Genomic DNA, 15029 nt, shown 5'->3' on the forward strand with positions numbered 1-15029 from the left:
TAGAAAGGGAGGGCCAACTCTTCAGTAATTTGCACAAACACACACATATGCAAATAAACACAATTTATCTGCTAGGCAAAAAGCACAGGGAAGTTGAGACATCAATATCCCTTTCAGGGGCTGGAGAGATGGCTCAGAGGTTAAGAGCACTGGCTGCTCTTCCAGAGGTCCTTGAGTTCAATTCCCAGCAACCGCATGGTGGCTCACAACCATCTGAAATGAGATCTGGTTCCCTCTTCTGGCCTGCAGGGATACATGCAGGCAGAACATTGTATACATAATAAATAAATAAATCTTAAAAAAAAAAAAACCCTTTTCAGCCAGGTGTTGGTGGCACACACCTTCAAAGGCAGAGGCAGGTGGATCTCTGTGAGTTCAAGGCCAGCCTAGTCTACAAGAGCTAGTTCCAGGACAGCCTCCAAAGCCATAGAGAAACCTTGTCTTGGGAAAAAAAAGGAGTAGGTTAGAGGCAGTCACGGAAAGCCGATACAGATAACCGTACACTAGTCAGTTAAAACATACTTACCCTGCTATAACCCTTAGGGTATAATAGTGGCACACATACCTTGTCAATATCCAACAAGTCTTTAATTGGACTCAAGACCACTCATCAAGAGTGAGAACACACCTGGTACTGGAAACCTCGCCATGTATCCAGGGATAGTGAAATCATGGATCTTGGAGGAGAACTTTCAGCCTCCACTTATGAAGCCCACACAATCATGAACTACACACTGAATATGTATCCCTGCACACACAGATAAATGTTGTCCTCACCACTTGATGAGGAAACTTCTAGGCAGAGACCGTTACAGAAAACCACAAGTTATCCAAAGCAGAGGTCTAGAGCCCACTCTACACCAAAACTCCTGCACCTAAGGTTTAAGGAACATGGAAGAGGGGAGAGGAAGATTGTAAGGACCAGAGGAACGGGACATTTGTTCTAAGATAGTGTCTCCTAAAAAGGCTGCTATGTAAGACCTGAACAACTAGTTGAACAAGGACAGCACCAAGAGGCGTGCTAGCATGATGGGGAAAGCTCAGGAGGCCCCAACCCTAGACAAGGAACTACAGGCAACCCAGAAACAAGTCTTAGAGTGGGAGAAACAGTCTTCCCGGGGAGAGCACACCAACTGGTTACCCAGCGCCAATGATCACCCCTGAAAACATACATACAGTAACAAGGGCTGAGCAGTTGTATTTAAATATTGAAGTAGGGGCGTGTGTGTGTGTGTGTGTGTGTGTGAGAGAGAGAGAGAGAGAGAGAGAGAGAGAGAGAGAGAGAGAGAGAGAGAGAGAGAGAGAGAGAGAGAGAGAGGCATTAATTTGAATGAGAGCAAGTCGGGGGAAGGGGGAGGAATGATATAATTATAAACTGGAAAGAAATTTAATTTAAAAATTATGTACCAATAAATTTTCCCAGAAAACATATGTGTATTGTGCTTTAATTAAGAAAAGTGTTGGCTGGCTGCTGTTCCAGGGGTCCTGAGTTCAATTCCCGGAAACTACATGGTATCTCACAACCATCCTTAGTGAGATCTGATGCCCTCTTCTGATATACAGGCAGAATACTGTATAAATAATAAATGAATCTTTTTTTCTAGAAAATGTTCTGATTTATTGCACATGTAAGTGAAAGATGAGTAGTAACACAGTTTTGAAAATTAAAACAAATCAAACATCAAAGCCTATATATGCATGTCAATATTCAGATGATAACAGAGAAAAAAGTATATAAGGATAAATTGATTATTACAGAAATATTGGAAATTTGGGAAAGGCACCGTAGGGGAATAATTAAATGTATTACATTTAATGATCTCACAGTGTAAATAAACCTTTCCTAAAAAGTGTTGTAACCATTTAGATACAAAGGTGGACGTGCTGATTCCCTGTGCTCACGAAGGCTCTTCAGAGAGAAAATCACAGTGGTCGCCAAACCCTATGACACTACCATCACCTCTATTGCGGATCAGTGATGTTGTCTAGACAGAGAACAGGTAGGGAACAGTCTCTGCCCACGTGTCAGATGTTCAAAGAAACAAAGGCATTTGGAGGCAGCATATTGAGACATTTAACTGTAGTAGTGATATTTTTACTTCAGAATAAATGAGAACTATGGAAGATTACAGAAGAGATAGACATCATTTGCAATTCAATTATGTGGATCAAAGTGCATCCTCTCCCCTCCCCTCCTCCTTCTCCAACTCTCCTCTCTCTAATGGGAAACTGAACCCAAGACGTAGACACATGCTCTATCACTAAAGTTCCCACAGTTAGTATCAGATGTAGCAAAACTGTTTTATAACACTAAAAGTGTGCACTGACCTAGCATTACAGATGACAGGTCACCGGCTGTTTTTCACAAAGCCATGTATTTTAGTCCTTTAATACTCTGTTTTCTTTACAGACTCACTGTTGATCTCTATCCTTTTAAGGCATGCTCACCTTTGAGGGGTTCCTCTGTGCAGGGTGTTTCTCAGGGGAACCTTGCCATTGGCTCATTGCCCGTAATATGCTAATGGAGCAGGGAAGGCTCACAGTTCTGGCTCCTAGGGAGGGAGGATCAGACCTGGCTACATCAGGACCCTTCTGTGACATTCCCCCACCAGCCCTCACAGCAGAACCACTTGTGATATTTATGCTGAGCAGAAGACCCCGTGGGAGCAGGCTGTCTGAGAATGGGCTGGAAGGTGCTCGTCACAGCCTGGACACTGTTCTCCACTCCAGGAATCATCTCAAGCAATGGTAAGTTTCAGTTCTGTCACAGCCTTGGCACTCTACCCTCACCCCATGCTGCACCAGGACAACTTACCAAGATCTGCCCAGACACTACATTTGATGCCCTCTGAGTGTTGGGACCCTGAGGTGGCCGAGGCTGGGGAGTGATGCAGAGTGTCCAAAGACTGACAATAAGAGACATCTACAGGCTGTCTCTAGGAACAGCAGAAATGAGTATTGGCAATTTTGCCGCCTAAGAAAGGACACACTAGCCTGTGTATTGCTTATGAGTGAAAAGTGGAGCGATGCTGGCCTGCTCTTCCGTGCCTTTCCGGCAAGCTCGGTTTGAAAGTGAATGTTAGCTATGAAATAGTACTAACCAGAATCGGAGCTGGAGACCTGGGCTGCAAAGCTGACTGTTCCTACAAACATCCTTCTGGAGTTATCTTCCCTGTATCTTTGGTTGTGCACCTGTCATGGCTGCAAATGTGTTACTGCCCATGTTAGATGCCACCCACAGCAGCCTAACATACAAGCGCTCATCTGGAAAAGCACCCATGCCTTTGGTACAGCAGATGATAGCTTTCTTTACACTGTGAATTGTATAAATAAATGTTTGCCATTTTGTTTAGAATATTAAATCCTTTAGGAGATGCTGCCTGCATGCAAGTATCCATCTATCTTTTGCATTGCATACAATTTAAATACCTTAGTCCTTGTGTGCAGTAAGGACTCCTTAAGCAATTATCGAAGTCAAAATTGTGTATTAAATATGAATGGAGAATGTGGTTTCAAAGAATGCTTTCGAAAGACATGGCTTTTGTTCAAAGCTTAGAGAATACCAATGGGAGTTGGGTAGTTGTTTTCATTCTTTGCCTTCCAGAAGATTCTCTCGAGGCTCATTCCAGAGGAGTTTCTGTCCTCACATATTAATTCCATGCAAATAAATGAAAGCATCCCTTCTTCCCTTTTCTTCCCTTAATAAGGGCACATGGGACCCTGCCAAGTCTTTGATGGCTCCTAAGCGAAGCCCCGAGGTAGTGGTTTTAAAGCTGATCATTTTTAGAAGCCGCTGCCTTCATCACATCCAGATGTTTGTACCTGGCGTAGTCTGTAGGGTGTCACCTGGCCTTCTCCAGCGGGCTGGATCATACCGCGTCCCACCGTAATGGAGCATGCCTCTGGCCTCCACTGTGGGATTTCCTCTGTGCCGTGCTCCCTACCATCCTACAAGTGCTCACCAGATCCCAGGCCATGGGAATCAGGCTGAGAGTGGGGACGGCCAGGAATTCCATTCTTTAGTTCCATATGAGCAGTTTAAGAACACAGCGCCCACATGATTGAAAAAGACAGAGCCCAGCCGCAGGCTGCCAGGTTGCTCGGAGGCGATGGTCATTTCCTTCCCACCGTGGCTGAGGCACTCCATCGTCTAACGACCGACCGGAAAGCTAATTCTCAACCCTCCTTCATTTACATCCCAGTAGTTCAGACTGGCTGAGCTTTCCCTTTCTCCACTCCTGTCACTGCCTGCAGCCTTTGGTTAGTAGCCTGACCGCCACAAACTGGGAATTTGTCATCTTCGTTAAATCCAGTCCTCCTAAAGGGCACAAGTGGCCGTCAGGTCCCGTTGCTGGATGTGGCTGTCAGCCAGCTGTCCCAGTGGCAGGTGTCTTTACTCTTGGACTCACTTTAAACATGAGGTGTCAGATCTGACACAAGGCACCCCGGGCGGGGTGTTAGAGAGAAAGAAAACTCTGTTTGCTTACAAACAAATTGCAAATTGAAACTGACTCATCCCTTGCAAACAAATCCACTTTGAATTACTAATAAAGCTGCAAAGTACACATTTACCCCAATTCCTGCACTTATCCCAACAGGCACAGAAGAGAGAAGATGAAAGGAATTAACACAAAGAGAGAAAACTTGGGAAGACAGGACGTGTTGTCAGCAGTAGCCTTTAGCCTCCATGGGGTGCAGAGGCCCTCCTTAGTCAGCCTGAGGAGTTGAAACAACTTCCAGCAAACACAGGATATAGGGAGATTAGCCCCCAGCAGGGTTTCCCTGTATCCCATGGTTCCTTCCTTTTCCCACCTGGGGAGGAGCTTTCTACAGGAAAAGCATCCCTGAACTCTCCTGAGTTCAGGGCAGAGACACAGACAATTCCACAACGAAGGATTTTCTAATATCCTGAGTCAGATAAAACAAGACTGAGTTTTGTAAAGTCTCTATGATGACAGAGAAGTTTCTGAAAATTAGAGTTAGGAGAACTGCCAAACACTTTCAAAGCAATAACAAGGACGTGGTCCCTGCCTCTGAGTGGCAAAGAGGTAAACTGCCTGAGAGAAACCAGAACAGTTGACTTTGTGAGTCCCCTGTTGCACCCAAGAGAAGGGATGCCAAGAGAGAAAATGCAGGGGAGCTTAGGATGCTCCCCAAGTCTGTGTAATGGAAATGATTCTGCATGATGCATGCCTGCTCCCTGGGATGCCGGGGCTTATCAGCTTATAAAGCTGTTTTCAGTTATCAGATTTGTAGATCCGCACCTAAACAAACATGTCTCCTCAGGAGAGAGGGGAGAAGTAAGTTTTCTTGTTGCTGTGTATCTTTTTCTCCATGCATGGTGGGTACTCTGACATGAGTTCTCAGTGAAGAGACTAGAAGCCTCAACGCCTCTGTCATCCTGTGTCTTGCAGAGAGTGTGGGAGGAGGCTTGTGTGCTGAGAGTGGTATCCAGGACCAGCTACCACAGCGCAGGGCTGAGGCAGAGGCCGAGGACATTTTGGGGGATCCAAAAAGGTGAGCTGGTGCTATTCTAGGCTTGGGGTGGGGATGATGAGCTGCCCTGCAAACTCTGCACTGGGAATGTTTCTTGCAAAAGAAGTTGGGTTTGGTTTAGATTTACTTATTTTATTTGTATGAATGTTTCCCCTCAAGTATGTATATGAGTTGCTCGTGTCTACAGAGGTCAGAAGAAGTCATCAGGTCCCCTGGAATTGGAGTTGCAGATGAATGTGAGCAGCCATGTGGGTGCTGGGAATTGAATCCTGTCCTCCTCAAGAGTGGCATGTCCCCAGCCTCTCACAGTGAATGGTTATAACTTGTGTGTCAACTGCCCCCTCAAAGGCTCAGAAGTTGACACTTGCTTCCAGCTGGTGGCATTATTTGGGGAACTTGTGGAAACTAGGAGGTGGGACCTAGTTGGAGGCAACAGGTCACTGGAAGCAAATTCTTAGGGCACTGTATCTTATCCTTATAAATAATGTTTGCTTTTAAATTGGTTATGTTAGATATTTTGTGGGCATGCTAAAAAGTGAGCAAGACAGTAATAGTCCACTCTTATTTCAGTGCAAGGAAGCAGGATGATTTTAGAGGAGTTGCCTGGATTAAATAACTGTTCACGCCGGGCGTTGGTGGCGCACGCCTTTAATCCCAGCACTCGGGAGGCAGAGGCAGGCGGATCTCTGTGAGTTCGAGACCAGCCTGGACTACCAAGCGAGTTCCAGGACAGCCTCCAAATCCACAGAGAAACCCTGTCTCGAAAAAACCAAAAAAAAAAAAAAAAAAAACTGTTCACACCCAGAACTGTTTTACCTGACTGCTGCCTTCATAATAGATCAGGGTGTTCCTGTGATGTCCCAAAGGCTGGCTCAAAATAGTTGTATGTGAATTTAGAAAAGCCCAGAAATCTTTCACCTTTCCCAACACTGCTACAGAAGGGGCTGAGCTCTGCTGCGGCCCCCTGGCCGCTTGTATCCCAGGCTTTGTCTTTGGAGAGCCATGCCCTGGAGGAGATTCTGTGCTTGCTTAGATGGAGCAGGAGAAAGACACAAGCTACTCTTGCCCTCTCGCCTGTAGCAGTAGATGCTGCTGAGAATGCGTTTATCATGAAGGCACTTGAGAGGTCTCCAGGAATGTCTTCATCCCAGAACAATGCCATCACCCTTCCTACCAACCCAACAGGGCTGCCTGCTGTCAGCAGAGGACAAGGGTTGCCTGTCAGCTCCTCGGCAGAACTACATATAAGCCACGGATTAAAGGGCACCGCAAATCCTATTTCCAATCATTCCTCCCTACTTTCCTCTAGTTGTTCTGAGGACGTGTGTTACCTTAAACTCTGCTGTCAGCTAGCTGCTAGTGACAAGATGTGGCATAAATATCTCCCATACCCTCTTTCTAAGGCCTGAACCAGTCAAGCCGGTCCAGCCTTGGAACACAGCTGTCCTCTGGCTGGCACGGGGGGGGGGGCAGACTTTGTGTAGATGGCTGGTATTCTACTGATCTTCTGACTCAGACTGAACATGTCCCAAACTCCAGTTAGGGTCCCCAGCAGGACACACCTGTCACCCCCAAATCTGAGTACCCTTACTGTCCCACCCATCTGCCCCATCATGTTACTGCAGATGGTTGAAGGAGCATCCAGAGGGATGTTTGCATGCCTGCCTTTTAGCTCAATCTGTGTCCTTCTGTGCCCTGGCCTTCCTTTCACTAGAGACACCATGAGGCAGGAACAACTGGGGACTCCTTATTGCTGCCTGCAAATGCCTTTGTTCAATGTTACAGAAGCCAAAGACTGTTCAGTTTCGCAGTTTATTTCTTTATAATTATCTGCCCTTTTATCCTGAATCTCTTTTCCCACCGTCCAGCAACCCCTTGGTGTTGAAATGTGTGATGTCGTTAGTTGGGAGTTTCAAGAAATTACCCCTGTGGGTAGCAAGCAGACTGCCCTTCAGCATGGGCTGTGGGGTCCGCACGTGGGCAGACATTAGGAACCCTTTCCCACGAGCCTCTGACCTCCAGAGGGCTGCAGCCTTTGAGTCTGCAGTGTGCTTTGCTGATTCCAAGGCTGTCTTCTTGTTCACACCCCCTTTGCTGGCCTTTGACAGGTGAGTATAGTGATGGTTAGACAGCGTTACCCTGGGAATTACTAGGCAGTTTCACAGCAGCCATCCGCACCTGCTGCCTCTCTTAAGAGGGGCTAGCTGACTGCTTCCAGGTTTCTCCGCCTCTCTTTGCCTACAGAATGTCCTCGACTGCCCTCTGGTGGTAGTTTCTTGGTTATTGCATCAAGAACCAAGCTCATGAAAACTGGATAGAACTACCCAGTTCTTTTGGTCTTTATACAGCCTTACTGAAATTACAGCACACACATCCTCCTCCCCCTCACTCTATGGACACCCAACAAAGGTTAGAAGAAAACTACAGATTTAAATGGATCAAAAGAGTGGAACGTATTTTCACTAAAGAATTAGAATCCAACACAATGAATCAGACTAAAAGCCTCAACTGTAACGCAACGGTACCAGAGACCCTTGTGGAACAGCGAGGCCAGCACCGGCCCTTGATACAGGATCCTTTCTTCTCAGTAGGATTAGAGGAAGATGGAAGGGGAGAACAGAGGGACGAGGAAGAGGAGAAGGAGATGGGAAAGCCTGAGTGGGAGGAGGAGCCACCACGTTTTCAGGAGCTGGGAGCCGGACACCGAGATCCATTTCCCCATTGCAGCTCTGTTCTGTGGCTAGCAGCCAGCATGGATATGAAACCCAAACGGCACCATCAAAACCGGAACCCACATTCTAGTTCCAGGACAATTCATCCGCCGCTCTGGATTGCTTTCGACTGGCAACTGACTGCCAGCCGTAATTAGCTCAGGTGCTGAGGACCCACGTCTGGAGGGCACCGTCCAAGGCCTCTGGCTGACCGTTTGAGTCTGGAGAAGCCCGTCAGGGAGCAGAGGGGAAGGTCTTTGAAGTGGAGCTTTTTTTAGTGGCCCCAGAACCAGTGTGAATGCTGGTTCCGTGTGAATGCTCAACGATGCCAGTGTTTCCAAGTTAACCTTTTCCCTCAACTTCCATGATCTCACAATACAAAAATAATCATATCTGACCCCCGTGTTTGCTGAAACCTTCAAAAATCCCCTAATAGTGACCAAAGATGTGTCTGGCTCCGTGGCTTGGACTATTTCAGCCCATAGTGAGTTGACCTTGCTGATTTAGACCTGCAGAGGAGCAGCAAGTAGTAACAGAGCAAAACCATCAGTCACCACCTAGAGGTGGAGGATGAGGGTCTAAGGTCCCACTCTCCTACTGGGGAGCCAGTATCCCTGGGATCTACTTCTTAAAGGTCCCGACACCTCTTGGTAACACCACTCTGGGGACCAAGCTCTTGATGTCCAGACCTTGGAGAGCCACAGCCCGATCTGTGTTGGGTCCCAGCCCCCACAGATTTCTGTGCATTGCTTGTCAGCTGACAGCCACAGGTGCATCCTGCTGTCTAGTCCTGACTTACAGCCCCGGCCTTGCCCACCTGACATCAATATCTAGTACGAGGAGAACACGAGCTCTTACACCTGGGGGTTCTCCCCTGTGCTGTAAGCCTGTATATCAGGCTTCTCACTCCTTACGGCAGACACAGGCAGACATACAGACACGGCACACATGCACACACATTCTCCTGGAAATAAAGGCAGCAGTCGCATTTTCTTAGCACAAACAGCTGGATGTCTTGTCTTTCATTTCCCGATACTCGGACTTGTTCGTGGCGCGGACGCCACAGATCTGAGTTTCCCTGGAGATTAAACGGGAAGGTTAACAGTAGTGCACGGTTCAGATTGGGGACTGAATCTCAGTGTCCCTCTACGAGCATGGTTGTGAGGGCTGGAGAACCACCAGTGGATGAGGAGTAACGCTGTGTGACCATGCTTCGTGGCAGCTTATTTGTTTATTCCCACACACAGGTGTCTCCAGCTCATTTGCTCTCTTTCCTCACGTGACGAGACCCCAAGTGGGTCTGGGGAGACGGGGTGTCTTCGACTTTGTGGGAGCAGTCTCAGGACCTTCTGCTGTGGCGTGCCAGTTGGTAAGGACGCAGGAAAGGGCAAAGCCACCACAGCCAGGCCACAGGTAACCACGTGCCGGCAGTGTTTTACTCCACACACCATCTGTCCAGCATCCTGTCGAGTGGGAAGCAGCCTCGTGGTTTGCAGCCCTTGTTGGATCCCCAGCCTTTGTGTTCACCCATTAACAAACACAGGTTAAAGGTATAGAAGCAACAGGCTTCATGTCCTCAGAGGGTCCCTGCTGGGTCCACAGATAAAGTAACATTTGATGGATGAACCGAGGGGAAGCATACAGATCTAATCAAGTTTTGTGGCTCGGAAGCCTTTCTGGGGAAAGGAAATGAGGATGCAGAGGGGTAGTTGGAGGCTACCACTTAGTCCTGAGTTAGGTCACCGTAAGCTGTGAGACTGGGATAGGTCAAGGCCTGGGCTCTACAAGTCTATCCGGTAGAGAAGCAGCTAGGAAAATAAGCGTTAGTATAGCAATGAATTCCTCTGGCTTCAACTTCCTGTCCTTGATAAGAGTGTCACACTGTTCTTACAAAAAACAGATGTTCATGTAGGAATTCCATTGTGCGCTTCTAAGAGACAGAAAAGCGTACAGAGATTTTGCTCTACAACTGCCTGAGAAGAGCTGACATGTCTGGGGAATTCTCTCAAAATGTAAAAATCGTTTTTTTAAAGTTTCCATGCCAGTGAATTGTATAGCCGCCACTGAGAACAGGGCAGTCCTTTCTTCACGTGTTGAAGCATAGTAATGTGACATCAGAGAAACAAGGCATTTTACTCTCCTGGCTCAGTGCCGTTTTATAAACATTTTCTCCATGGATGTAAGAAGTTCATGGCACTCTTTTAGGCCAGGGCTGGAGAGATGGTGAGGAGGTTAAGAGCACTGGTTGCTCTTCCAGAGGTTCTGAGTTCAGTTCCCATCAGCCACATGGTGGCTCACAATCATCTACAATGAGATCTGGTGCCCTCTTCTAGGCAGAACACTGTATACATAATAAATAAATCTTTAAAAAATAGTGCATAGAAATAAGTGCAAGCAAAATAAAACCATATAAACGCATGTGCGTGCACGCGCGCGCGCACACACACACACACACACATACACACACACACACACACACACACACACGAAATTCCTTCAGACCTGAGTTACCCGCATGGTTGGCAGCTGAGCCTCACTCTACATATACTTGTTAGAATGTTTGGTGTCAAGGCCAAGGTTATCTCCCTTCAGCTGATATTAATACACTGGGTCTTGATTGTGATCAACCAATATGTTTAAATAAGATTATACATTGCCCTAGAAAGTTGGAAACTTGGGGCCACTCTGCCTCCCTCTTTGCCCAGAGGTGCTATAATAACTGTGGGGTTTGAAGCAGGGTCCCTGTGGGAATGGCCTCATCCTCTTCCGACTTGGTTTTACTAAAACCTAGTGCTCTGCCCACAGCAGCCTGCAGCTCTCAAGCCTTACCCTCCTTCCTATGAGAGGAAGCTGGTCCAAATGGAAGCTGCAGCAAACGGCTCTTAAACAGAGCTCTCAGCCTCAACAGAACAGCACTGTGCTCCCATCTGTCGTCGCCCCCTCCTCCACTGGGGCCAGGGCCGTGCACTCCTTTCTGCACACTGCCCAGTGGGTTCTCACCCAAGCCCTCTCAGACAACGAGAACCAGGACAAAAGCACAGGACACCATCCTCGGGGATCTTCACAGGGGCCCCTTAGGAGTTAGACCCAGTGTTCCGGCCAGGGCTTCTCTGTTTCTGCTTCCTTCTTCCAGCAAGCGGCCAACCTCAGAATGTATGCTTCTCCTCCTCCAGAGATCCAGGCTAACCCAGAGCTCTGTGTGAGTGATGAGCATGGCAGCTGTCCTTCATATGCTCCAAAAGGGACAGGAGGAGACACACAGTCACAGAAGCCATCTTCACCAGCCCCCTGGGACCAGGTGCACCTTACACTGGGCCACCTAGGCCTTTCCTTCTGAGAACAACTGTGCACGTGTGGTTGTGTATGCATGCATGTGCATGCGTGCATGCTTGTGAGAGAGAGAGAGAGAGAGAGAGAGAGAGAGAGAGAGAGAGAGAGAGAGAGAGAGAGAGAGCGTGCACACGTTGCGTGTGTGTAGGGGGTTCCAGCTTCAAATGCCCCTGCTTTGGCTTCTCAGGTCACTGTCGCAGCATGTATGCTTGAGCAGAAGAGGTGCAGACTTAAGTTTTAAAGCCTTCACTCTGTCATGAGAGAGACAAGGAGGCCCAGGCAAATGGCGGGGGAGGGCTACTACTCAGACAGGGACTGGGGTTGTCTTTCAGGTGTAAAGGATGGGGCTTCCCTGTAGGTGGAGTTGGGGCTGACCTTCCAGTTGAAATGGGGTGGTGGGTGTGGGCTGCCCCTCAGCTGGAGCAGGAGAGTGGCCCTTGGGTAGGGGAATGACAGCTCTTATCAGGAATCAAGGTTTTGTCTCAAGGAGGTCTGCATGGGTCGAAGTGCAGTTGGCAGAGCCTCTGGGCCGGTCTCATGGCCCATCTGGGTTCTAGGTACCCCTCCCCCACCCCTGTGCCCCGCCCTACGTTCTACTTTAAGCAGGAGTTACCATGGACTTCTGACCTCTGTCTGTTCTAATTTAGCCATCACCTGTCCACCCCATCCCCTGGCCACACTGAGGCATGCCGCCATCTTCTCCCATCCAGATGGGCTCCTTTCCCTCACCCAGCCTCCCACAGCCAGCTTCCCACTTAGCTCCACAGCTTCCTCCCATACCGGGGAAGCAGAGAGGGCCAGTCTGCCCTCCTCTCTGCTCTCCCGGGGAGAAGGCAGTGCCTGGCTCGCAGGGGCAGGGGCGGAAGCTGCTGTTTTACAGCGAGTCACGCGCCTTCCCCAGTGCTCTCACGGATCTACCTTGCTCTCCTTGTAGAACGTTTTGAACATGAGTCGGGAAGGAAGGCTAAGTGCTATTAACAGAGAAACACAGGCTCCTCCACACCGGGATGACGGTGCTGACAGGTAGGTCAAGGAAACCCAGTCCGTCTGGCATTTCTGAGTATATGGACAGCATGGGAATCATGGGGAACACCTCAGGCGCCATCTCAGGATCTGTTCCACCACCCCAAAGAAGATTTGACCTCCCAACACTGAAGGGAAAAAGAATATGTGTGTATCTACATGTATGTGCACGTGCATATGTATATATGTATAAGCATACATTTATATGTACATGCGTATTATATGCATGTATGTATACATAGTAATTATTACTATTAGACAAGGTTGTATAAGTAAACTTAACCCCCAATGTGGGGAGTCACATAAGGTGGTGTCAGGTACGAGTCCTCACGTCACTATTGTGAACTCTAGTCACCAGCATGCTAACCCAGAAGCACAGACGGACAGATACGTTGCCCCTTTCCACAACACTAAATTCCCTGAGTAATAACACATTTATGAGCTGAGTTTTGTTGGCTGCAGTCTGCTACGCAGTGCTGATCTGCCTTGAAAGCTGGCTGAGGCAAACACAGATCTTCTACTGCGATCTCAATTACTAATATTAACTCTCAGGTCATGTGTTGCCCATAGCACAGTAATTACATGTGCATACACACATGGAGGTCATAGGATGCTGTGGATGATCAGAAGGGCTGCAGTGGGGTTCCAGGACGTCAGGGAGGCCTCACCAGAGATAGGCAGAAGGCTTTTAGGGGCACAGAATCCCTGCAGGGGTTAATTAGATCTTGATGCCAGGTGGAGAGCCACTGGTGATACTGCCACCTAGCACAGCTGCAGGGTGGCAGGGCTGCCCAGCCTCAGAACTGGGTTCAGCTGCAGGAGCTGTTAGGGAGCAGAGGGGGAAGGTCTTTGAAGTGGAGCTTTTTTTAGTGGCCCCAGAACCAGTGTGAATGCTGGTTCCGTGTGAATGCTCAACGATGCCAGTGTTTCCAAGTTAACCTTTTCCCTCAACTTCCATGATCTCACAGTACAAAAATAATCATATCTGACCCCCGTGTTTGCTGAAACCTTCAAAAATCCCCTAATAGTGACCAAAGATGTGTCTGGCTCCGTGGCTTGGACTGTTTCAGCCCATAGTGAGTTGACCTTGCTGATTTAGACCTGCAGAGGAGCAGCAAGTAGTAACAGAGCAAAACCATCAGTCACCACCTAGAGGTGCTCAGGGCTATGGAAGCTATGGGCAAGGTCTGTAACGGGATCCAGAGAGGGAAGCTTGCCTCAGCTGTGGTGGCGACCGAGGTAAACTAAAGGCCTGAGGGCAGTCAGGAGCTCTCTGTCCCTCAGTCCCTTGATGCTCACACTGGGAGTCAGACGGCAGGGCGGGGGTCCCCATTGCTGTGCTAGCTTCCTTTTCCTTAGAGAGTCCACGTAAGAACCTTGCTCAGTCTAGTGTGTTTTGTAAGTTCTAGGCTGACTGGCTTGCTTCCTTTTTATTTGTTCATTCTTTTGTTTGTTCCTTCTTCCCCTCCCTCTCTCTTTGTTCTATCTCGCCCCACACACTTTTTAAAGCAAATTATACATATCTCACAGAGACCAGTTATTTAGTATTATTATTGTTACTATTTGTCGTGTGTGCGTGCATGTGTGTGTGTGTGTGTGTGTGTGTGTGTGTGTGTGTGTGTGTGTGTGTGTGTGATGTCTATATAAGTGTGGGCACCTGGTACAGGCGTGGAGATCAAATGGCAATGCTCAGAAGCGGGTTCCTTCCTGGGTTCCTTCCTTTCTCAGTGTTGGCACAGCACCTGTCTTGTTTCTGACACTTTGTATCCAGTCCAGCAGGCCTGCAGGCTTCATTGATTCTTTATCTCCACCTTCCATGTTTGCCTTAGGAGTGCTGGCATCACAGATACACAGCTACCATGCCTGGCTTTCCATGGGTTCTGGGGTTTGAACTCAAGTCATCATGCTTGTATGGCATTTTCACTTGCTTAGCCGTGGAACCACTCCTTGGTCCTTTTCCTGATACGGCTGGGATTCGCCCATGTGCTCATCTCCTGCCAAACTGCTTTGGTAAATTTCCCAACGACATCTTGTTACACTTAGGAATAAGCCATATGTATCAGTCATGATGACACCAGACAAGTAGGTGGAGGTGTCTACACTCACAATGAGGGGCAGAGTCATTCTGTGTCTGCATTTGCACTCAAAAGGGAGCCAGATGCTGCTTTTAAAATGGAGTCTCTCAGGGTAAGCCCTGCCTGAAAGCTCCTGCTGCATAGATTATGTTGTAGTTTAGAATGAGCCTCAGCATGATCACAATATCAGGAACCGAGTTGGCAAGCCTCAGTGGGGTATGTGGGTGCAGCTCCTGGAGTTGGAAACAAACACTGCTACGGGACCTTGAGGATATGGGGCTTTGTGAAACGAGCCAGCTGAAAAAGACAACCCTTACTGTGCAGTTCCTACTAGGGAAGTCTGAGCCATGGATGCAAAAGTAGACAAGGCGTGGTGAAGGGGTGGGGGTGGCCT

At 48.2% G+C, this 15029-nt stretch overlaps 1 protein-coding gene across 1 annotated transcript in view; it reads left to right on the top strand.

The window, feature by feature from the left end:
- The first annotated feature begins 2542 nt into the window (after positions 1-2542).
- Positions 2543-15029, top strand: part of Pkd1l1 (polycystin 1 like 1, transient receptor potential channel interacting) — a 131689-nt gene continuing 119202 nt past the window's right edge. The window contains exons 1-5 of the mRNA XM_040746627.1: positions 2543-2748; positions 5415-5517; positions 9455-9576; positions 11381-11505; positions 12472-12560. Of these exons, the coding sequence (XP_040602561.1) occupies positions 2682-2748; positions 5415-5517; positions 9455-9576; positions 11381-11505; positions 12472-12560 (506 nt within the window). The 5' untranslated portion in view covers positions 2543-2681. The remainder of the gene's footprint in view (positions 2749-5414; positions 5518-9454; positions 9577-11380; positions 11506-12471; positions 12561-15029) is intronic.

This window comes from Mesocricetus auratus, unplaced genomic scaffold (genome assembly GCF_017639785.1).
Source record: "Mesocricetus auratus isolate SY011 unplaced genomic scaffold, BCM_Maur_2.0 Super-Scaffold_100006, whole genome shotgun sequence".
NCBI lineage: Eukaryota > Metazoa > Chordata > Mammalia > Rodentia > Cricetidae > Mesocricetus > Mesocricetus auratus.